General features: G+C 27.0%; 1 protein-coding gene across 6 annotated transcripts; it reads right to left on the reverse strand.

Moving 5' to 3' along the window:
- On the reverse strand, positions 1–24314 carry LOC135923928 (DNA-directed RNA polymerase III subunit RPC3-like). Of its 6 annotated transcripts, none has more exons than XR_010571295.1 (10): positions 24084–24307; positions 23929–24047; positions 23765–23886; positions 23543–23722; positions 23354–23499; positions 22890–23314; positions 16849–17074; positions 2951–3159; positions 2239–2377; positions 1672–1894 (listed from the first exon to the last, which is right to left on the reverse strand). XR_010571295.1 is itself a non-coding variant. In XM_065458947.1 (9 exons), exons 1-9 carry the CDS (start codon positions 24240–24242, stop codon positions 1822–1824), a joined length of 1659 nt encoding a protein of 552 aa, XP_065315019.1. In that variant the 5' UTR covers positions 24243–24301; the 3' UTR covers positions 1672–1821. The 6 variants fall into 6 exon arrangements, 3 of the variants coding, with proteins under 3 accessions (XP_065315021.1, XP_065315019.1, XP_065315020.1); XR_010571297.1 differs by lacking the exon at positions 1672–1894 and adding an exon at positions 2432–2607 and having other exon boundaries at positions 2244–2377; XR_010571296.1 differs by lacking the exon at positions 1672–1894 and adding an exon at positions 2428–2607 and having other exon boundaries at positions 2255–2377.
- Between the last annotated feature and the right edge of the window lie 1016 nt (positions 24315–25330).

Below are 25330 nucleotides of genomic sequence, written 5' to 3' on the forward strand. Positions count from 1 at the left end.
ACTATATATAATTTTAAACATATAAATATAGCGACGTTATCCACTATTCCTCCATTTCCATGTGCCAATATTGTATGCCCAGCTGGTTTCCAAACGTATACACTCAACAATGGTTGTACTCAATGTAAGTTACTAAATTAAATGGTTATTTCCATTAATTTTTATGTTTTCAAGATTTTATTTATTAAATTTTAAAAATATAATAATATATAAAGCTATTTTAAGATAATCTGTAAAAATACACGTAAACAATTTAAAATAAATATAAAAACTATATAAATTTTTTTTTAAAACATAAAAAGGGGGGGGGGGAGAAAAAAGGTCTGCGAGATCCGAAGAAGCTAAGATAGTTGCCTCGGACTCGGAACACGGCGATTTGAGTTGATTGTAATATTTTTAAGAGGATTATAAACTTTAAAAAAAATCTGCAAGTACTGAAAAAAAATATGAATGTCTTCAAAATTAAGCTTATATATCAAAAAAGTAAATTGTTTAAAATACGAGTATTATTAAAAGGAGCTCAAATTAGGTAACACAAACTTTAAAAGTAAATTTAATTTTTTTATAGGTATTCGAGTAGGATTAAAGGTAAGTACAAATCATTTCGATTATAAAATTTATTTCATTTTTCTAAAAATAATGATTTTAGAATATAAAACCCGTTTTTGATGTTGTGCTTATAATTTTTTCACGTTCTGGGTTTCTATTTAGTATTTCCATAAATTTTACAGTTTACCACATTTTTCAGTTGTTAAAGTTTTAAATTTATGGTCTACTGAGAACCGTTTATAACCAGGGAGTCGAACCGATAGGTATAAAAGCTTCAGTTCCTTTCGGTTATTTTTTAAGATTTTGTATCAGTTCGTTCCAGTTTGACACCTAGAATCGTATAAAAAATATTATAAAAATAGATACCAAACAATGATTAAGGAAAATAAGTTAAAATTATTTATTTTATTATAAAATATAATTTAAATAAACATAGCTATACATAAAAAATTTTAAACTAATGATTTTAAAAATATTTTTAGATTATGCTAATTATTTAATATAAATCAATATTATTTCGAAAAATGTTATGAACCGCTTTAAAAGGGTTTAAAAGTAGATATAACGGCTCTTTTATCTTCCCTGTTAATAATTGGAAAATCATGGTTAATTTCGGTTTCAGTTGGATACCTTGGTTAAAACTATATCTAATTTTTTTAAATAAAGCGATTTACGATTACGCTTTATTCAATCTGATATTAAATTTTATAATTTATCTTAGAAAAAGGAGGAAGTTGAGTTAAAGAATAATCCTATAGAAGATGTTTCAAAAAATGAAGCCAAAAAAATTAAAACAATCTTCAATTTGAAAAATTTGGGGCCCGATCAAGTTGAAAAAAGATCCATCGAAAATGAGGATGATGGTCAAAATGAATTTGAACAAGAAGGTGAACAGGAAGTTGGAGAGGGCAAAAAGGAGGGTGAAGACGAAGGTGAAAAAATAAATGAAATAATAGATTCAGACCACGACAAATTGCAACAATTAGCGAAAGAATTGAACTTAGATTCTGTAGAGGAATTGGAAAAAATCTTCAAAGAAGATAATTAATTTGAATTTATTATTAAAACCCAATCATATAAGCTTTTTAAATTTTATGATTATTACAACAATATTTTGCTATTTATAATTTTATTTAAAGCACAATATTTATTATATAATATTAATAAGGCATTGTAATCGTTTATTTATAATAATAATTCAATTGTAATTATTTGGGTTTTTCAATTGAATAAATAATAAAACAAATTCAAAATATTTGTTAGAAAAATCAATCAGGATATATAATGACGATGTATTTCCATGATTAGTATGACTTCGTCTAATTGAAATAACGCGCTGCGAAGCCTATAAAAATGGGATTAATTTTATTAGTTAATTTTAGTGTTTGTTAAACGACTCATTTGAGTCGATTTCTAAAAACAGCCAACTCAATATTTTAGCCAGAAAAATATTGCATTAGCAGAGATTTCGGTAATAGGTTCCCAACCCTTCCTGCCATATATAAAGAAAATCTTCAGGCTTGCGCAATATTTACTTTATAAAATATATGAGCTAGCCGTTTTTAAAAATCGGCTCAAATCGACCCATTTAACAACACTAGTTAATATTAAAAATTAAATAATTTAATCCATTTTGCAAATATGTCAAGCAACTATTAGTAAATCTATATTCATCAATATAAAACTTACAATCTAATAAATGTGACGTTTCATAAAAATGTAACGCGTTCATGGCTATTATAAAAGTAGCAAATAGCGTGGTTACATTTGTTCAAAAAACATGTTGCCACTGGTGTGCAGGTTTTTCGATCGCCTCAGCCAATGTTTTCTTTTAATTTTAAGGACAATGATATTCATTTTTAAAAATATAAACCAAACCTACTTCTAGCTATTTTGGTGGGATCAATTGAATTTGATATTAGACTGCAGCCCTAAGTTATTAGTTTGATTTTACAAAGGGAAATTTGGCGATAATTTTTCAAAAAAAATTATGATGATGAGGATTCGAACTCCAACCTTTGGAATGCAAGTCAGACGTCCATAGCTACGGAAATAAGTCTGATTAAAAATTAGTTAAGAATTAACATGTGTAATAGTATGATAAACTTTGGCTGAGACATATAAACCGACAATTAATCGATAAAGTAACCATTAGTTGTTAAGTAAATCAATTATAAAATTAGAATGGTCATCTTGCAATGGAGATATCCCTATTCCCTATAATCTCACTCAGGAAAAAACATATTTAGGTTTTTTTTTGTTCCACATCAAGATATTGTCAATATTATTATATTTAGGATAGGTATTTTGAAAGTGGCAGTGACCGAATTAAAGAGGTCAAGGCAAAAAGATAATTACCTTTAGAAGCTTTACTATAGATGTAAATATATATATATATAACTTGTCAACAGAGGATGTTATGTCGTTCATGGTTTTTAGGTCAGCAGGAGAGAAAGAAGCTTTTATTTCATTCACTTGCGATTCGTACTCAGAATTAACCTCAGGGCCAGGTAAATTAGCTATTATTGCCTCTAATTTGTCCCTCTTTTCGAATAAATTTTTGCCATTAGCCTGTTCCGATTTACATCTTTCCATCAAGTTTACGAAGGTCTTAGCAACACCCAGAGAGTTACATTGATAAACATTTAAAAATTAAGTAACATAGGAATATAATATGGAATATAACGAGGTATTATACTATAAATGGCAAATATCAAAAAGGAATTTCCAACAAATAAGTAAAAAAGGAGAATGAGGTGGGTGGCTAAAAAGTGATTAAATAAAAGTTTTAAAAATAAATAATATGATCAGCCTAGATAAGTGTGGATGCTTAGGAAGAGTTACATCATCAGGTAGATCTTGGCTAAATTAAAAAGAACCTATATTGAGATGAGAATTTTTTGGTATGCTCTATGGCCAAAATTTCCAATGTTTGGTGATTGGGATAAAAAAATAGCAATGTTTTGTTAAAGCCAGAACATTTTATGAGGTTTAAGCATGAGCTAGGGCCAATTCTGAATTATTGGGTTTGGAAGAACGACATTATTAGGGTAATACCGTCTGATCTTTTAAGAATATAGTTTAAAAAGATTCGGTTGAGGATAGATAATGATAAAAAATAATTTTCATAATTGCATAGTGGCAGGGTACGTCCGTGGGCTTTAAATCAGAGACATGCAGGAATCATACAAAAGTCGAGTACTATTTACTTACTACTCATATTTTCAATTTATATTTGCAAAATTATATAAAATAATGAAATTTAAATAATGTTGTAAACGAACGCGTTCGTGAATGAAGTTCGTTTTTTTCAAAAAAAATGATGAACTTTGAACGTGAAAGCGTTCCTTTTAAGATGAACGCGTTAGTTTTTCACGTTTGTTCAATTTTAGAAAATCTTCCTATTTTTGTTCATTTAAAAATAAAAAATATTAATCCAAATTTTTTAAGAAAAAAGGGTTATTTTTTAATCAACTGTTCTTTATCACATGAATTTCTTTAACTAGGCACTATTTCTGTAGTTTGTTAATTTAAATATTATTATTTATATTTTATAGATTGGCGTTATAGTGATACCAAATTTTATTACAATTTTAACTATTTTTTATATTTTGTACCGCCGTATATATTTTTTACAAAACAAACAATTAATCGTCGTACACAATTAATAATATATATATTTAAAATTCATCGTATATTTAATTGCCTTTGAGGTTAATTGTTTCTATTACATCTATTCTCTCCTTTTTTGGGCTCTCGATTTGAAACGGTATAAATTGTTTTCTTATCCGTTTTGGATAACGGCTGCTTGTACTTTCGTTCTCTACCACCGTTTGCTCATTACTGTCGATTTTCATCTTTTCATTTATGATGGTGTTTCTGTTTATTGAGTCTTGTATTGGGTCAATGTCTTTGGTCACCAATTCGTGTATAGGATCAATGTCTTTAGTCATTGAGTTTTGTATAGGCTCATTTTCATTCATTTGTGGTGTAGTTTGCATCGTTTCTTCTTCTCTTCCCTCCTCTCTATTTTTTAAATCGGAGTTGTCGAACCTATGTTTTAATTGATTAATATGTCTTCTCCATACCCCTAATTTAGTTTCAACTAAAAACGTCATTGGTCCTGTTCTTTTAACGATGATACCTGGTATCCAATTATCTTTTTTAAAATATTTTGCATATATTTTTTCATTTATATTAAAAAAACATGGTAACTGAGGTATATATGGATGAGGATAAATTGGTTTTATTAATTGTAAAGGTCCTATGGGTTGAAATTTAAGCATAATTGAACTTGGTGATTGTTTTGTGGTTATTTGTGGCGTATTTCGATAATTAAACAAAAAATCTTGTATTTTATTATAATCATTGTTTTTTTAAAAGTTTGTACTAACCGCTCCGCTTCTCCGTTGGTTCTAGGGTGGTATGGGGCACTATATACATTTTTAATTGATAATTGTTTGCAAAATAAACTAAATTCTTTACTTTGAAATGGGGGGCCATTATCCGTAACAATCGTATTGGGGTAACCGAAAATAGCAAAAAGTCTTAACAACAATTTTCTTACTTCAGTAAAATTATTCGTCGTCATTTTTTGTATTTCAGGCCATTTACTAAAACTATCTATTATTACTAGATATATATCTCCGTTAATTGGTCCGGCAAAATCTAAATGAATTCTTCCCCATGGTTTATTTGCGGAGGGCCATTTCCCTATGATCGTTTTATTGCCAGGATTATTTGTTTGACATAATTCACAATTCTTACCGTGTAATTCGATATCTTCGTTAATATTCGGCCACCAAACGTTCTCTTGTGCCAATAATTTTGTTTTAGTATAACCCTGATGCCCCATATGTAAAAAAGACAAAATATTTACTTGTAATTTTTTTGGAATTATGGTTCTTAATCCCCATAATATACACCCTGCCTCCATCGTGAGTTCATTCGAAAAAACGGTTTTAGACTTTCCTCTATTATCTTTGGCCATCCAGTTGTAAGGTAACGTGAAACCTTTGATAATACCGGGTCATTTCTTGTGTGTGCTTTTAAATCTAACGCTGAAATAAATTGTGGAGCATCCGATACTATTAAATTAATATCTAACTCTTCCCAAGCAGATGGTTTACCGACAATTGGAAACCGGGAAAGCATATCCGCATTACTATTTTTTTTTGTCCCTCGAAGTTGCAATTCATAATCATAATTTGCTAGTAGTAATGACCATCTTACTAATCTGGATGACATATCTGTTATTCTTTTATGTGGATTAAGTAACGATATTAGGGGTTTATGATCAGTAATGATAATGAAATGTCTGCCAATTAAATATTGTTTAAATTTAATTAATCCAAATATAATTGCTAAAGCCTCACGCTCTATCTGACTGTAATTTCGTTCGGCAGCATTTAATGTTCGAGACGCGTATCCAATCGGGTTTTCCTCGTTGTTAATGATATGAGATATAACTGATCCTATTCCATGTTGAGACGCATCAGCAGCTAGAGTTATCGGTTTTTCCGGATTATAATGTGTTAAAATTGGTGCTTCTGATATTAATTTTTTAAATTTATTAATTACAATTGTTTCATTATTTGTCCATTTCCATGGCACATCTTTCCTTAAAAGCCTATATAATGGAGCGGCAATAGTCGAAAAATTGTTTATAAATTTTTGATAATAATTTATTATACCGATAAAAGCTTGTAATTCTTTAACGTTTTTAGGTAACGGTGCGAACGGTATGACCTAAGAATTCAATCTTTTCTTTAAAAAAATCACATTTTTTTTAGATTTAATTTCATAACCGTTTATTTCTAACGTCTTTAATACATTTATCAAATTTTTCTTATGACTCTCAATTGATTCCCCCGTAATTATTATATCGTCCAAATATACCGCTACTCCAGGTAATCCCTTTAATAATGAATCCATTGCTTGTTGAAAAATCGCTGGCGCTGAGGCTACCCCAAACGGAAGTCGTGTGAAACGATACAATCCACTAGGCGTGTTGATTACTAACAGCTTTTTTGCCTATCTAGCTCTATTTGAAAATACGCTTCAGATAAATCTAATACTGTATATTTACACCCATTACCTAGTGAGGCTAATAATTCATTAATTCTGGGTAAAGGATATTTATCTATCAAAATATTTGCATTAACCGTTTGTCTGAAATCACCGCAAATTCGTAAAGATCAATCTTTCTTCAATACGGGCACAATCGGAAAAGCGATATTCGAGTATTTTAGTCTTTCTAAAACTCCCATGGATTCCAGTCGTTGTAATTCCGTTTCGAGTTTTGCCTTCCACGCAAATAGTATCGGTCTACTTTTCATATATTGAAACTGAGGGTTGGATTTTACCGATAAACTGGTCTTAAACCCTCTTAGTAAACCTAATTTTTTAGTAAATAATAAGGAAAATTTATGTACAATATTATCCTCCCAAACCTCATTAACTATATTTGATTTATTTTTATTAATTTTAATTTGTTTATTAGGTTTCTACCTATCAAATTAATCCCATTGTTTACAATAATAAATTCATGATATATAACTTTATTCATATAATTAACGGGTAATATACATTTACCTTAATATTGATCATTACATTATTATAAGATTTTAAAATAATATCCGTTTTTGTTATTGGTATTTTTAAACGGTAAACGTCTTCTATATTCAAAATGGAGACTGCCGATCCGTCAATTAAAAATTTAATATAAATTTTATCTATCAATAATTTCACCTCAAATTTTTCTCGAGACTCCTCTGGAAATTCCCAATCCTCAAAACTTTCTCACTCATTTTCTGGAACATCTATCGTTCGAATATATTCTTTCTTCCCACGATTCCTTCTGCATACTTTTTGTAAATGTCCTTTTATCCCACAATTATGGCAGATGGCATTCAAATTAGGGCACTTAGGTTTTATGTGATCTCCTAATCCACAACAATGGCAAATAATTTTTGATACTGGTTTGTACTTGTCATACTGCTCCCTTGTTAATGTTTTTGAGATTTTATTTATCTCCTTCCCTGCAGATAATTTTTCATACGACATCATTTCTGCAGTCTCCATTGCGGTCGCGATTTGTATTGCACTTTCCCATGTCAATTCCTGCGTGATAATTAATTCATTAATATTTTTCCATTATTAATTCCTGACACTAATTTGTCCCGCAATACTGTATTATACATATCTTTAAATTCACACGTCTTTGCCTTTATCTTTAATTTATTAATATACTCTACAATGGTTTCATCTTTTTCTTGTTCCATTTAAAAAAAATAATATCTTTCTAACATGAAATTCGTCATTTCATATAATAATTTTTTAAAAGTTTAATTATGTCATCATATGATATTTCCTCTAATGTCTTTGGCAAACACAAATTAAATAATTTAGAATAAACCTCTAATCCAAAATTCGCTAATAAAAATGATTTTTTGTCTTCTATTTTTGCAATTTTAAATATGAATTTCATCTTTGATAAATAAACTTCCATATTGCACTCCTTTATATTATATTTCTCCATTTGAAACGACTGCGCCATTATAGTGATACCAAATTTTATTATAATTTTAACTATTTTTTATATTTTGTACCGCCGTATATATATCTTTTACAAAACAAACAATTAATCGTCGTACACAATTAATAATATATATATTTAATATTCATCATATATTTAATTGCCTTTGAGGCTAATTGTTTCTATTACAGGCATAAGCATAGATTTTATAATTTTATCATCATCATCTGACTCTAGACACATAGACGTAGTCAGGATTTTCTTAAGAAAGGGGGGTTTAATGGGGGGAAGGCTACGCCGGATTTGTATATGTATTTAAATATTACAAATTAATAAGATTTTTTTATAAATAAAGATTTATTTTATTCACTTAAAACTATTAAAGCCAGGGCAAAAAATTCTAGGTCGGGGTTGAAAATATTTTTTTTTTCAAATTCAGGTAGGGCATAAAATATTGACCTCTGCAAGTCTCTGTGTGTAATGGAGCAGGTGGTAGCCATTATTGAAAATAATTTGGCCAGTCGACACAATTATGTTACTGTGTTTCACCTGTTGTTAAACGGCTCGATTTTTAAAAACGGCTAACAATATTTAAGCCAAAAATTACTACGCAAGCCTGTAGATTGAGGTTGATCTCGGTTCAAAGGCAATCAACAGAACGGGCAACAAAGAGAAAATTTCAGTCTATCTATGTAAGAAGGAATTTTGTCTAATATGAGATGGGACACGTTTTTATCTCAAATGTTGGGGGCTAGGATTATGTCATCATCTGGGATGCGTGTTTGGAAGTTGAAATTTATGGGAGCAAAGAAAACCCAAGGTATTAGGCATAAGGATGAGTAGATGCCAATCTACTCAGAATTTGCATGACATTTGGTTTGAAGCCAAGAGGAATTCGATAACTTTAAGTTTATAAACAATATTTTAAGTACATGAGAGAGCAGAAAATACTCATTTTTGAAAATATGGGAGGAGCTAATGAAGATCAACGGTAGGGTTTTCTTAGTTTCAACAGAATCGTTGATGTTTGATCTTTCGAATCGGTTCCGCAGTATTTGGAGAGATAGAAAAATTAAATATTCTCTTTTTAAAATTATCAAATATAAACAATATCAAGAGGTTTCAAAATCTATTCTAGATCCTATGTTTTATTGATATATTATACAAACTCCTTATTTGCTAATAACGAGTTGAATCTACTGTCGATTTAAACGATGATAAAATATCGAAATATTAAGTTTTGAAAATCCAAATAGTTAAATCAATTCAAAATCTCACCTGGAAAAAATAACAAGGTAGACCATTTTAAGTCAGTACATCACGTACTCTACAGTAGAGCATAATTAAAATGAATAAGTCTATGATTTATGCTACTAATGGTTAAATAAATAATTTAATATAAAATTGTAATAAGAGGTTTTTAGAGTCTTCTGTATTTGTAACAGAGATCTTCATGAACCGGGTCGGCCTGCGACCCATGGACCAATGTTATATTTTCAAGCGGCAAGAGTCGAAGTTTTTAAAATTTTTAATGGGGTTGGCCCTTAAATTTATATTTATGGCCCAGTCAGGCTTAAAAATTTTTTTTATTGTGGGCCTGGGTCGGGCCTGATCAAAAAATCCAGACCCGTGATAGTCTCTGATCTTTAACATTTTGGGAGATATAGAGGATGAGGTCATGACGTGCATTTAAGCGAATTTGTTGGAAGCTATGCAGAGGTTTCCATTCTATGATTTTTCATAGCATTTCGTTGGATAATTGTAAGTATATGTTCTCTATATTAAATATGAAATATTTTCTTTATGTTGTATTTTTAATTTTGGGTATTTATAGGTCCCCTATCATCTTTACTAGTTAGATTATTTGGCAATTCAAGCAACTTCAGTTGTGAACAATTATTTTCTAAATCAGGTGACTTAGTATCTAAGAAGAAAAAATTATCAATTAAAGTAATACAATCCATCATGCTCAAAAATGGATTATTTATTGGAGAATTTCCGTCAAATCTTATTAAAGATGATATTATTGGTTACACTACATATTGGCGAAGTTAATTTGGCGCAACGATAATTTAGCACATTTTATTCAAAGTTTAATATAATATTCAATATGATAATTATATCAATGAACATCAAATATTGTATTGATAATATTTTCATCGATTTAATTACGTAACAATATAATTTTAATAAAATATAAAAATAACAGAATTTGCCATTATTGATCTCAATACATAATGTAAAAGGAAAGAAAGAAGCCTCTAAAATATTTTCCCAGCTATTTTTCTAAAGGTTTGTTAAATATCTTATCAAAAAATTAAATTTCCAAATTAACCAATTCTTTTTTTAAATTTAAAAGTTGGTTAGCAAATAACTAAACCACCAATTTCTATTATACCATTTCTTATATATATCTAACCCTTCTACCATCTCTCTTAACCTTTGACTACTTACTGTTCCTAGGTTGGTTTCAGAAAAGAGGGACCGTCAGGGATCGATTTACCCAGTGGCGTAACTGCTAGGTTCCGAGCTAGCCCCTAATAAAAAAATGCTTACAAGATGCACATTTAATATATATTTTTATAAAATATATGTGATTATGAAATTGGTCAAAAGATTTTATTTTTCTTTTGAATAATTTTATTTTTTTTTAAAATTTCCTCATTAAATAATTTATTCATTTATTTGGGATTACTAGTGTACCGTTATCTTCAAACGATAAATCTGAACATACTTCAAGTTTTAAACGAGGTGAATAAATATGTTTGAATTATGCTTAAAGTACAACAAAAATATTTCAACATTTATTTTGATTATTCCAAAAATCTAGAAAATAAATTGAACGTTACTATTGAAAAGCCTAGGAATAATTTAAATGATACTTTAACCCAGGAATCACCGTTTGACTATTATATATAAACTAGCTAATAACTGGTCAAGAATGACGGGGTTGAGAGGTAATTAGTTAGTTTGTGTATATGGTACTAAATATGCTTTATATTAAAATTTATAAGAAAAAGAGGTAAAATTGTTGCAATGTAACCCGTGAGCATTAAGGGTATTAGAAATATCAAAATTTTAATTTGTGATAGGAATTATATTGGGTAAAATTAAAAATAGAGATTCTTCAAATTTTTGAATTTTAAAAATGGGAGACATTGGCCTCAAATTTTTTTTGTAGACATAGCCAGGCCTGATCAAAAAACCAAATCCCATGCAACTTTAATAAAATTTTGCCATTTATTTCTATTGTAATTTAATAACAATGTCTTAAATTTAATTTTAGTATTCCATTTATTTCTATTGTAATTTAATAACAATATCTTAATTTTAATTTTATATTTAGAATAAAATTTAAATTTGTGATAGAAATCATGTTAGGTAAAATTTAAAATAGATATGCTTGAAATTTTTTTAATTTTAAATATGGACCAGATATTAGCCTGAAATTTTTTTTCTCAAACCTGGCCAACCCATAATAATTTTGTAATTTTTTCCCAAGCCTGGAGATAGGTAAAGTTGGGAAAATTTTCTCAAGCCCGCCAAAGACGATAATAATTTTGTAAGTTGAGAACTGAAATATTTATAAAATATATAAAAGTCATAATTCATTTAAAAATAAAATCAGAATATGAAAGTTGCATGGGCTTGGTTTTTTAATCAGGCCTGGCGATTTCTGCAAAAAAAAATTTTCAGGCCAATGTCTAGCCCATATTTAAAATTAAAAAATTTTCAAGCATTTCTATTTTATATTTTACCCAATATGATTTCTATCACAAATCTAAAATTTAAGATTTTTATTCTAAATATAAAATTAAATTTAAGACATTTTTATTAAATTACAATAAATATAAATGGCAAAATTTTATGAAAGTTGCATGGGACTTGGTTTTTTGATCAGGCCTGGCTATGTTTGCAAAAAAAATTTTTCAGGCCAATGTCTAGCCCATATTTAAAATTAAAAAATTTTCAAGCATTTCTATTTTATATTTTACACAATATGATTTCTATCACAAATCTAAATTTTATTCTAAATATAAAATTAAATTTAAGATATTCAATAAAAATAAATGGCAAAATTTTATGAAAGTTGCATGGGACTTGGTTTTTTGATCAGGCCTTGCTATGTCTGCAAAAAAAAATTTTCAGGCCAATGTATAACCCATATTTAAAATTCAAAAATCTTAAAGCATCTCTATTTTAAATTTTATCCAATATGATCATCACAAATTTAAACTTTGATATTTCTAATACATGCTCACGGTATACATTGCAACAATTTTACCTCTTTCTCTCCTAAATTTTAATATTTATATATAATTTATTAATAAAGTATATTTAGTACCATATTAAATCGATTAAAGTTTAAAAAACGATAATGAATTTTATTTGTAATTCTTTTGGTATATATACATTTATATAATTATCCAATTTAACTTCTAATAATATGCAATTTGATTAACCTCGATAATATAATATTACATGTCGGAAAGTTATAATATAATATACAAATAACGTACTTTTAAAATATATCTTAACCTTTACAAAAATAAATATTCAGATGTAACATATCTTCTTTCCCATTAAGTTAAGATCGTCTACCAATCTTTTTATTTACCAAGTTCAAGTTCATCTATTAATTTTTTTTTGTTGGCTTTAGTTCCCTTGTTGGATAACCCGTTTGCCTTCCTTTTTGACTTGGTTCAATTGTTATTATTGATTTGTATTCGTAGTTGGTCGAGATGTTATAATACGGTTTTGTACGTTTATTTTTTTCCCTTTTCCAGGATTGTGATGGCGATTCTAGTATTTCGACCAATTGTTCCCACCATCACTGTTTTATTTTCGCTTGTTATTTTATCATCATTTATCTGTAGATCTATAACGATTTTTGCGAAATCGTAGTTCACCTGAAGTTTTACGTACCACTACCATTGGAGTACTCCAGGTTACTCTATATAGTTTGTCAATATTCACGTTACCATTATCATTATATTGTTGATCATGTTAATTTCTACATATGTTGGTAACGATAAGTCAAATTCTATCCCTGGAAATCCAAATAGGCTGTATCAATCATTTTGATAGTGCCCTTTATCATTATCATAAATTCTATAATCCATGGAAATCCAAATAGGCTGCATCAATCAAATTAATTGTGCCCTTTATCATATAAATTCTATAATCTTGTTTAAGTTTTAACGGTTGGTCTTCGTCTTTAGTATCTGGGTAGTAAACATAATTCTCCGGCGATTAATTGATCGCGAATTATTAGTTCTTTATTATGGATTAAGTAGGGCCGCGACTTAATCTAATGAAATCAATTACTCCTCTATCAATAGAAAATTTTGAGGATATTTTATGTGTCTATAGTCGTCAGTAGCCCATTTACCTCATTCATCTTTTATCCATAATTGCTAAATCAATTTATTTATTTATTTTTTTTTAAACAAAAAAAAATTATAATTCTATATAACATTTAACTTGACCGAAGACCGAAAACCGCGCGACCTTTTACCTTGTCGCCAAATATTAAATCGATTAAAGTTTAAAAAACGATAATGAATTTTATTTGTAATTCTTTTGGTATATATACATTTATATAATTATCCAATTTAACTTCTAATAATATGCAATTTGATTAACCTCGATAATATAATATTACATGTCGGAAAGTTATAATATAATATACAAATAACGTCCTTTTAAAATATATAACGTGACCTTTTAAAATATATCTTAACCTTTACAATAATAAATATTCAGATGTAACATACTATACACACAAACTAAATAATTACCCTTCAACCCCGTCAGCTAGTATGGTAGTAAACGGCAGAATTTTAAAATTATCAGCTATTAATTAATATATATATAATTAATATTTTAAATTTAATTATATTCAAGTTGGTGCATACTTAGAGATAAAAAATAACATTACACTATATTAGGGGTGTACCGACACCACTTTTTGGAGGCCGATCCGATATTCCAGATATTAAATTGATATCAGCCGATAACCGATCCGATATCATATCTAATTTTGTATTCTGCAAATATACCAATGGTTTTAATTTGTAATATACTTTTTATTAGTATAACATCTATAATTTAATTATACCATAACTTATGTCATTTAAATTATAATAATGATCAGTAATAGTTTATATTCAATTCTATTGCCTAAAAGTTATAAAATATTTTTATTATAAATCACTTTTATATAACAAGTAACAAAATTAATCTATATACATAATAAGTAATAAACAAATATATTATGGAATTTAAATAAATATTTAAAATAATATTTAACATTAATATATCGAAGATTTATTTTTAGCCAAATTTCCAATTTATCAGAAATCAGCCTTCGGCGATGGTAACTGTCAATATCACCAGCTTCACAGATTCTGAAGAGATTATCGCACACTTTTATAAACAGAATGCGCAAAAAAATAACAATATGGCAGAATGTTTATTAATTAATTATTATTATTAAAAAAATATGGATTTCGATTTTATTTATAAAAATAAATGATTTTAGATATAACTTTTTTTAAAAAATTTATAACATTTTATTTTTGTTAAGGACGCCTTTTATATCGGATCGGCAAATTTTATAATATTAGCAGATAACCGATATTTTATAATAGGTGAAATATCGGCCCGATCCGATCAGATAAAAAATATCGGTACATCCCCACACTATACAGTCCCTTAAATTTTAAATATATTAGGAAGATACGAAAACGATCATGTTTTGATTATGGAGATTATATATATTAGATTATTAATATTTATATTTTTCATAGATATATTAACAACATATAATTTGCTGTCCATATTAAAATTAATTAAACATTCTATTTTTTTCTTACCAACATCTAGCAAGTAAAAATTAGTAATAAACCATTGTATTGTAATTAGCAGTGGCGTAGCTACGGGGGTGGTTTTCGGGTTTGGTGGACCCCTCCCAGAGCTAAATCTTTTTTCTAGATTATACGTTCAAAAGACTTAAAAGTGACTTTATATTATATAAATGCCATTAGTATTTATATTTTTCTGGTTTTGATGTTTGTAGAAGGATACTATATTACTATTGAAATTATTCTGGATAGTACTATTATAAAGTCATTGAGAATAATCTACTAAATTATAATAACATATTATTGATGCATTTAAAAAATATATATATTATATATTATAGAAGATATGGTTATGATTTGTAAGATTAACCTGGCCGAAGGCCGGGGGAAAGGGCCGAAGGCCCGTTAAAGGGGGTCTGGGGGGCGAATCCCCCCAGGCTTTTATATGTATGGACCCCCTCTAAGAAAAATTCCTAGCTACGCCACTGGTAATTAGTATAAAAAGATTAGTTTCGTTTTATGTTTCCGATATTGAAGGTCGTTATGATCATTAAAAATGTTTGATGTCCAATTTTGGTACAATAATTTAAGCCATCCTTCAAATCTCCCTAAAACCACTGAGGGGTAAAAAAAACCTCAAACAATTCCTAAGTTTTAGGACTTCGCCTTATTAAACATATACTGAGATCACACTCCCAACTTTGAAAAGAATTAGAAAAAATGGCTAAAGGCCCGAGGAGAATCAAAATGAAAATTTAATTTATTGAAATCTTAGAATATATATATTTCTAATCATTTTTTACTCAAAGTGTACATTTTATTTATTTTTGAATTATCCTATGATTTTTAATGCAATAAATTTTTTATACAATTCTTACCTTTTTAACCATATATAATCTTGCATTATTTCTTAAATTTTTAAATGCAGAAAAATTTTTTTTTTAAATATATTTTATTCCATTTTTTTTTACCTTGTGAAATTTATATTTTTCGCGATATAAATATTTTTTATTATTCTAATTTTATTCAAAAATTTTGAGTAAAAATGTTTTTTTTAAATTAAGAGAGAATTTTGATTTTTACTTAAATGGAAAAATCTTTTATAATTTTTATATTTAAAAACGAAACAAAATTACATTATTAAGGTAAAATATAAATATCTAGATTTTTAAATAAATTGCGATTTGATTAAATCGATGAGAGGTTATCAATACATATTTAGATATTCAATGAAATATAAATTAACATATTTAATGTTTACTTCAGAGTTTGAAACATCTTCAAAAATAATTTTTTTTTAAATAAGAATTATCAAATTTTACCTAAAAATGCCAAAATCCTTCGTAATTTCAATGTATAAAAAATATTTCAAGGTGAAATCACAAATTTTTATAATGAGGTATTCAAAGCCAAAAGAAATCAATCAGAACCATGTCCCAGTTTGGTCTTTATATGTGGTGCAATGTTAAGTTTTTAGAAACTTCCGTGGTTCTTTTTTGAAAATTAGTTCCTACCCGAACCCTGTTATTAAGCAAGAGGAGCTCATTTGATGATTTTTTTGCTAAAATAAAACGTGGTAAACGGGAAGGGCTTTTAACTAGGGTATTTTTTCTACTCATTTTATGAGGGCCAGCTTTCAGGAAGTACGAATACGATTTTTAATAGTAGAATACCTTAACTAACAAAATAATAATATCAGTTTATCCCTAGTAAAATAAATAAAAAATTTACCTGTCCCTAAAAACAAAATAACAAAGAAACGTAAGCTAATCCTATGAAACGTAAGCTAATCCTATGAAACGTAAGCTAATCTTATGGAAAATAGCGTAAAATATTAAATTCCTATGTTAAACAAACAATGCAATTTTAAGTTCAATGGTGTTAATAACAACTAACTTTGTAACAATAATTGGACATGATCTGTAAGCTGTCATTATCTGAGGCCGCCTTAAACAGGTAAAAAGTTCTGGAGGGTGCAAAATCGGTCCCCTTAGAAACTTCTTGAATATTTATTAAGCCAGTGTTTAATATGGTGTATACATTTTCCTTCACCTCTTTTGGGGGCATCATGGCCAATTCTTCGATCTTCTTCTGTTCACAGGCCTTTTTGTGCTTGATCAAACTTTAAAGGATTTGTTTTATAAATATTTAAAAAAATAATTACTTTTATTTCCATTATACAATCCTCATTTAAATGATCTTAATTGTCATTGTATGAAAAAATGGCATTATTGTCAGTTCCTTAGATCCAATCTAATAGTTATGAATATAATTTCTTTTGTAACCAACATGCATTTAAATCATTGACATTTTAAAGAATTCAAGAAAGCTGATTTTTAAGATATTTAAATCAGACTTCTTAGGTATAATAACTTTATATGAATAAACATATTTTCTTACCACCAGGGTTGCCATGTCTTTCCTCATCAGAGACTCCCGCAATTATTTAGTTTACACGCAGATATCTCGCTCCCGCAAAACTACCGCAATTGGAAATCTCCCGCAATTTTTTAAGTTCTCCCACAAATTTTTTTTAGCATTTAAACGTTTTTTATATATAAATAATAATTTTGAGAGACAGTAATTGATTATTTTTATATTTTTAAAATAATTGTTAAATATTTATTCGAAAAACATGTCTAGTTTGTAAATTTCTTTCTATCCTGTTTTATTGTTATCCAATAATAAATCAAGATTATTTCATTCATATAAGTCAGTACAGGGGAGTATATCAACAGATTGCAATACAATAATATTCTCCAAAAATAATAAACAATACATATACAGCTACTGTTGCGGAAATCGTACACTTATCATCTAGTTCAACATTCACAGAGCTATCTATCATCACATTGTGGTTCGAATCTTTTCCCCATAATATTTAACGACTCCAATATAAGTGCAAACTTTACTTGTGGTAGAAAAAATGAGCAAGGCTATCACAAATGTTTTAGGACCTGAATACAAGAGGTCAATATTCTAGACGATTTGAAAAATGGGCACCCATATGCAATTCTAACAGATGCATCTAATATGGAAAATATTAAAACATTTCCCTTTATCCTTCGCTATTTCAACAAGAATAAAGTCATTTCAATAAAACTGTTAAAAATTATTTCCTCGGATAGTGAAAAATTCAACGATATAGCTAACCACATAATGGTAAATATAACTGATTCAGGGTTACAATGAGTTGCATGCCAGCTTTCTGCGCTGATAATTCCTCAGTGAATTTTGGCAAAAACCAAAGTGTATTTACCGAATTGAGGCAGCAAGATAATGAATTAATACCAATTCACTGTATATGCCATATATTACATAATTCTTGCAAGAAGGCAATGAATGTAATATTCGTGGATAGGGGTGTACCAATACCACTTTTTAGAGGCCGATCCGATATTCCCAATATTAAATTGATATCAGCCGATTACCGATCCGATATCATGGAGACTGGGGTTAGGTAAACCCCGGGGCTTGGCAAACCACTTAATCTCATTTTAAAATTAAATACACCAGAAGGTTAAAATTTTATCCTAATATAGTTTTCATTGGTATACATCTATGGACAAAATATATTTTGAAATAATTAATTACTAATATTAAAAATTTCATTTAATAAAATTTTGATGAAATTTTCAAAAGATTTTTACATGACAGAATTATAATTTTTATTAAAATATATAATCATCTATATGTAAATTAAATTTTATTACAAAGTTTAAACATTCTTCTATAATTTGGGTGAGTTTTATGAGTATTTATCAAATCTATATATTATTTCAATCATGATTTGTCAATTTAGAGCTAACAGGGTTTGCTAAACCATACACGTCAATTATGGTGAAAAAAATATCAAAATCTTTAAAAGGCAATTTCATGGCTGTTTATGATTGGTATTTAGGATTTATGCTAAGAAATCTTAATCTCTCCTTAAAATTCATATTTTTATATGTCCAAAATGTTTATTAAATGAGCCAAAATTAAGTTTCCATTTTTATATATAATTAGCTTCAATTTATAAGTAATATGATATTTTGAACCAAAAAATAATAAAATTATTCTATACATATATTAATAAATAAAAATGCATTTCAATTTATTATGGCCTAAAAAAACCAATGGTTTAGGAAGCCCCTTGAAGTGGTTTGCCTCACCCTGCTATTGGGGCTTGTTGAACAAAATTTTCACTTTTACAAAAAATAAAATTTAAAAAAAATGATTATATTCTTAAGATTTTTTATAAGGCACCTTTATAGAGTATAGTTTTAGGTATCCAATTATCCCCCCTATAATTTTGTATTCTGTAAAGATACCAATGGTTTTAATTTTTAATACACTTTTTATTAGTATCACATCTATAATTTAACTATACCATAATTTATGTCATTTAAATATATTATAATGATCAGTTATAGTTTATATTCAATTCAATTCAATAAAATATTTTTAATGTTAAATCACTTTTATATAATAAGTAATACATTAATCTATATACATAATAAGTAATAAACAAATATATATGAAATTTTAAATAAATATTTAAAATAATACAAAGATTTCTTTTTAGAAATACCAAAATTTCCAATTTATCAGAGGTCAGCCTGTGGCGATGGAAACTGACAATATCATCAGCTTCACTAAAAACTGATTGTTAAGAGATTATCGCACACTTTTATAAACAGAATGCCCAAAAAAATAACAATATGGCAGAATGTTTATTAATTAATTATTATTAAAGTAATATTACATAAAAATGGATTTCGATTTTACTTATAAAAATAAATGATTTTAGATATAACTTTTTTTTAAAAATTTTATTTTTGTCAAAGACGCCATTTTATATCGGATCGGAAATTTTATAATATTGGCCGATAACTAATATTTTAAAATGGGTGAAATATCGGCCCGATAAAAAATATCGGTACATCCCTATTCGTGGATGTAAATAATTGTGATAAATGTTTTAACGATTTAATTCATCAACTAAAAGAGTTAATGAATTAAAAGTTGGTGCAGTGGTCTGACTTGGAATGGTGTGAGTTGTTGCGACATGTACCTATCAGGTGGTTAACATTAATACCTGCCATAGAAAGAATTTTAAAATTTTACGAACCCTTAAAAATCTTAAATAAAGATTTTAAAAGCTGTCCTAAAATTTTGAAAAATTTCGAGGATGAAATGGCAGAAGCATATTTGAGATTAGTTTCACATGTAGAAAATCTACTTCATGCAGTTAATATTCAGTTGCAATCAGAAGATTCTTCACAAAATCATGCTATAGCACTGTTCATCTTTACAGTTAAAATTTGATAATAAATTTTATGGCGCTTTTGCTAAAAATATTATATTAAAATGTTCAAATAATACTCTAATTAATATATTTTTAAATGAAGCAGATATTTTTATTGACAATTTTATAATATTTACAATCAAAATTTTTAATACCTCTATTTACAAATGTATTAATATTATGACCTAGGAACAGAAACCATCATTGATGGTTTTGTAATTTAATAAATATATAAATATCGAAAGACATTGATGTCTTGTTTGAGGAGATAGTAATTCTCTCTATTTGCCAGAATACTTAAAGTTCTAAAAGCAGAGAAGAAATGGGTGGAATATTTTTCCCCATGCTTGGAAAAAATATGCGAGTATGTTTTCTCCTTACCGCATTCTATCGGAAAACATCTTTAGCCTGATGAGGACTGCTTGGAGAAAGGAGAGAAATCGGATTGCTTTAACAACATTAGAGGCTGAGCTAAAGGTTAAACAAAATTATATGTCATGCCAGGAATTTTATAAATATCTCAATAACCGTTTAGTTCCATTATTCAACTCAAATAAAATATATTTTTTACATTATAAAATTAATATTTTGAATATTCTGGCAAATGAAAAATAGAGAGCATCACAATCTCCCCAAACAAGACATCAATGTCTATCAGTATTTTTAAAATATTTGAACATTTTAATAAATTTTTAGCAATGGCGCCTTAAAATTTATTGTCAATTTTTAACTGTAAATTATGAACACACCTGCAGCATAATTTTGTAAATCTTTATTAAAAAATATTCTTCTGATTTAACTTCATATTAACAGCATGTAGTAGATTTCCTACTTTCAAAATGTTAGGACAGCTTTTATAATTTATTTAAGAAATATTTTTTTAAAGGTTTGTAAAATTTTAAAATTCTATCGATGGCGGGTATTAGGAACATGTCGCAACCAATATTTTGATAACTCAATTCGGTAAATACACTTTGGTTTTTGCCATAATTCACAGAGGAATTATCAGCACAGAAAGCTGAAATGCAAGTTATTGATAACCCTAAATCAGCTATATTTACCATTATGTGGTTAGCTATATTGTTGAATTTTTCACTATCCGAGGAAATAATTTTAAACAGTTTTATTGAAATGACTTTATTATTGTTGAAATGCAAACTTAACTTGAAAATATTTCCCTTTATCCTTCATATTGGAGTCGTTAAATATTATGGGAAAAGATTCTACCCATGTGATAATAAGTTGCTCTGTGAATGTTGTATTACATGATAAGTTATACCATTGCCACAACTGTAGTTGCATCTGCATTATTTCTTATTTTTGGAGAAATTTTTGTTTTGCAATAGATGTAGATACTCTCTCCCCTGCACTGATTATAATAATAATGTGATTGAACTATAATTAATAAAATAATTATCATTGAAATAACATATTACCTTATTGTGTATTTAAACGTGATAACTAAGCACTTATTCCTATAATGTTATACGGTAGATTTTCAATTGTGGTAGTTTTGCGGGACATTCACATAAATTATATTTTTTACATAGTAAAATTAAAATCGTTTGTTTTTTTTATAAAATTTTATCATGTTTACATTCAATTTTATTTAAAAAAGATCGCTCGTTTTATTTTATAAAATTAATATATTTTAAAATCAAGATGTTATTTTAATAATAAAGATAGTATTTAAAAAAAATTTGTCTTGTACTATAATTACCTATTTTATTTTGAAAAATAGTTACCGATTTTGTATTATAAACTAATTATTATAAAATATAATAGGCGGATAACTAAGTCAATTAAAATCATGGCCATTGCAGGGTGAAGGCTCACAAGTTATTTTTTTTTTAGCAATTTTATATTTCTACTACTATTTTCATTTTCTCCTGCAATTTGAAAATTTTGACCTGGCAACCCTGCTTACCACCAGTAATTTATAAATAAAATAAAAATTCTATATAATTTAATAATAAATTCATGAATTATTTTCAATTATTAATGTATGATTATGAATTGATAAAATTTTCCCTTGAAGTTTATAAGTTTATCAATATTTTAATCTTGATTTATGACTGTCTTGGAAAAATAAAGTTATATAATATTTAGATTTTTTTATACAATATTAAATTTTACTAAATCTTAATATTTACATTATAAAATATTTCCTAGCATATCATAGATAGGAAATTATTTAATGGGGTTATAGGAAAAAAATGCAGTTTGAAAAAAAGTTATAAATTACAAGGACTTTTTGTTTTTAGAACTAGAAATAAGGAAGTGAATAATAGATAAATCTTTAAGATTTATAAAATTAAAAGTTTTACTCCAAATATCATGATGGAGTTTTAAAATGGGTTAAGGACTGGGATGGCTGAGCCATATTTAAAAACAATGATTTTGGCTGGGGTATTTAAACTTTTTTTAAGGCCACTGTTTTTAAAAAATTCACTATTTTTTTAAATCCTAACAATTGTGCAAAATCAATTTAATATTTTGTGAAATATAGGTATTTAAGATTTTGGGTGAAATATTCCTCACTTATGCAATTAAAGTTTTTCTACTTATGTTGTATATATTTGGTTACTAATTTTAAAAAAAAATAGTCATGAAAATTTAATTTTTAAAATTAATAAAAGATTTAAACTTATAAATCCTGGCTGCCTTGGAACCATATTTATTCTTTATGAAATAAAAAATAAATTCTGCATAAATATCATGAATGCTCTTGTCCATATAAAATTTATAGCTAGAATCTGTCAATTTGTATATCCATCCTATTTTTTCCTTTTCTTTAATTTTGCCATGATTAAGATATTCACTATCAGTGGCTAAATATTCAAGCAATTGTTTGATGGCATTTTTATATTTATCTTTAAGTGAATCTTCAATTTTTGAACTAATTAAATCTTCCAAAGAAAATACTAAAAATCCATTATCTTTATAATCATTTTTTAAATTATTAAATATTTTCTGTGATACATTATTTAGGTAATTATTAGTAGAAATGTCCAATTGACAGAAATTGCAATATGGTTCAATATATCTGATTTTTAAAGCTTGTGATATTAGCTTAATAAATTGTCATATTATAAAATGTTATTTAAATACCTGTTCTACAAGAATAGAATCTAGCTTTTCATAATTCATCATCCAATATACTTTATTTGTTTGATATATGTGTGAAAGTTTTAATCTCTTTGCAGTAGGGTTAGTATCTAATATAGATCTTTCTAGTTTTTTTAAATTCTGTATTTCTAAGCAGGAAATATTTTGAAAATTAATTGATTATATAAATACCATTATTAAAATCAAAATCTTTCGGTATATTATAAGCAAATTTTTCTATATAAACTAGCTTAGGTGTCAGTTGGAAATCTTTTAAATTAATTTCATTTTCTAACCATGCTATACGTCTGATTAACTTATGTGATATAAGCTTCAGTAATTGGTCTTTTATTTCAAAATAGTCATGTTTACCTTTAAATTTATTATAGTAATTGTTAAAAATGAATATTTAACTTTTCAATTTGAGATAAGTTGTAGCAAGCAAATTAACTATATCTGTCCTTCCTAAATTTAATATATTTATAATAATTGTTTCAGCAATTTTCCCAAAATTCTGTCTTGTAATATATACATATCTGTAAAAATATAATACATTAAAAAATTAATAAATATATTACTTAGAGAATCTGATAAGATAAAAAATACTTTGAACATTTACATCATAATATACTCTAACATCTTTTTCATTATAATTCACCAGATTATGGTTTATTAAATGTCCTATATATAATTTAGTCTATTTATACTATTGTAAGTCTCAATTTATAATTACCTCACAAGCTCTCAAATTATAGTTTCTGTTTAAGTGATTTATTATAGAGGATATAATAGATGGACCATATTTTATTATAAAATGTATAATTTCAGCACAAACTTCCCCAAAATGTTCTTCTATCACGAATTTGACCAAATCACATTTTATATTGGTCATTTATCTTAATTAAAAATATCAAAATGCCCAAAAATTTTGTTTATGTGATCAATGACATTTGACAGTAAAACTTTGCAAGTTCTAAACGTATCAGGTCAATTCAGCGAAAATTTTATTGCAAAACTCTTTTCCGCGAAACATTTATAGCCAAGAAAATGCGAAACCTTAACCGCGAATTCATTAGAGCGAATAAATTTTAGCGAAACTTATTATGAGAACCCTTTACAGCGAATTTCTTACGGCGAATATGTAACTCGAAACAATAAATATATTGCGAATGCATTTATTGGAAAACAACATATTGTTATTATTTGATGTTTTTTAATAAAAAATAATGGTACTATTCTAATATTATTATCACAATTTTTTAGTGATTCACGCCCAAAATTTTAGGCAAAAAATATTTGATAAAAATTTGAAATCTTCTTTGTAATTATTTTGAGGAATTCTTTTGTAAAATTTATTATAAATATACAACCTTTTATAGTTTTTTTATATCATTTTTGTAAATTATCTATTTTTTAAGTATATTAAAAGAGGTGGGTTTTCTAAATAATTTTTTTTAAAATATTTATATTTAACTTATTTATGTTATTTTATAGGAAAATAATTTAATGTGACAATTGTCATATTCATTATTTTTTAAGATTTTCGGAATTTTTTGACTCTAAAGAGTAAAAATATCATTTATATTGTAAAGAAATTAAATTATAAATTAAATGGAGATGTTTTTTGGAAAAATTACAATTATCATAATCGGTAACATATTAGATTTTTTTGACGTTAATGGGCAAAAATATGTATTTTTAACATGTTAATTTCAATTAGGGTGCACTCTATAAAAGCGACAATTAGTTTTTTACATTTCTTTGACGTATTTGGGCTAAAATAAGTATTGTTAACATGTTTATGTAAAACTTTAGTGAAGATGTACCCTAGATAAGTGAAACTTGTCATAATCCTTATTTTTAAAGTTTTTTGATTTTTTTGACGCAAATGGGTAAAAATATAGATATTAATTAAAATTTTATGAAGATGAACAATGGGAAAGTGACAATTGTCATAATCGTTATTTTTAAAGTTTTTGA

This window comes from Gordionus sp. m RMFG-2023, chromosome 2 (genome assembly GCF_954871325.1).
Source record: "Gordionus sp. m RMFG-2023 chromosome 2, tfGorSpeb1-WG-v2, whole genome shotgun sequence".
NCBI lineage: Eukaryota > Metazoa > Nematomorpha > Gordioida > Chordodea > Parachordodidae > Gordionus > Gordionus sp. m RMFG-2023.

Excerpts from the sequence above, each read along its gene's own strand:
- LOC135923928 (XM_065458947.1), bottom strand. The coding sequence starts at position 24,242 with ATGACCAATATAAAATGTGATTTGGTCAAATTCGTGATAGAAGAACAT. Across the intron at positions 23,887-23,928 it reads TATCTTATCAGATTCTCTAA|ATATGTATATATTACAAGAC; the intron begins GTAATATATTTA and ends ATATTTTTACAG. Across the intron at positions 3,160-16,848 it reads TGTCCAATTATTGTTACAAA|ACCTTCGTAAACTTGATGGA; the intron begins GTTAGTTGTTAT and ends GGTGTTGCTAAG.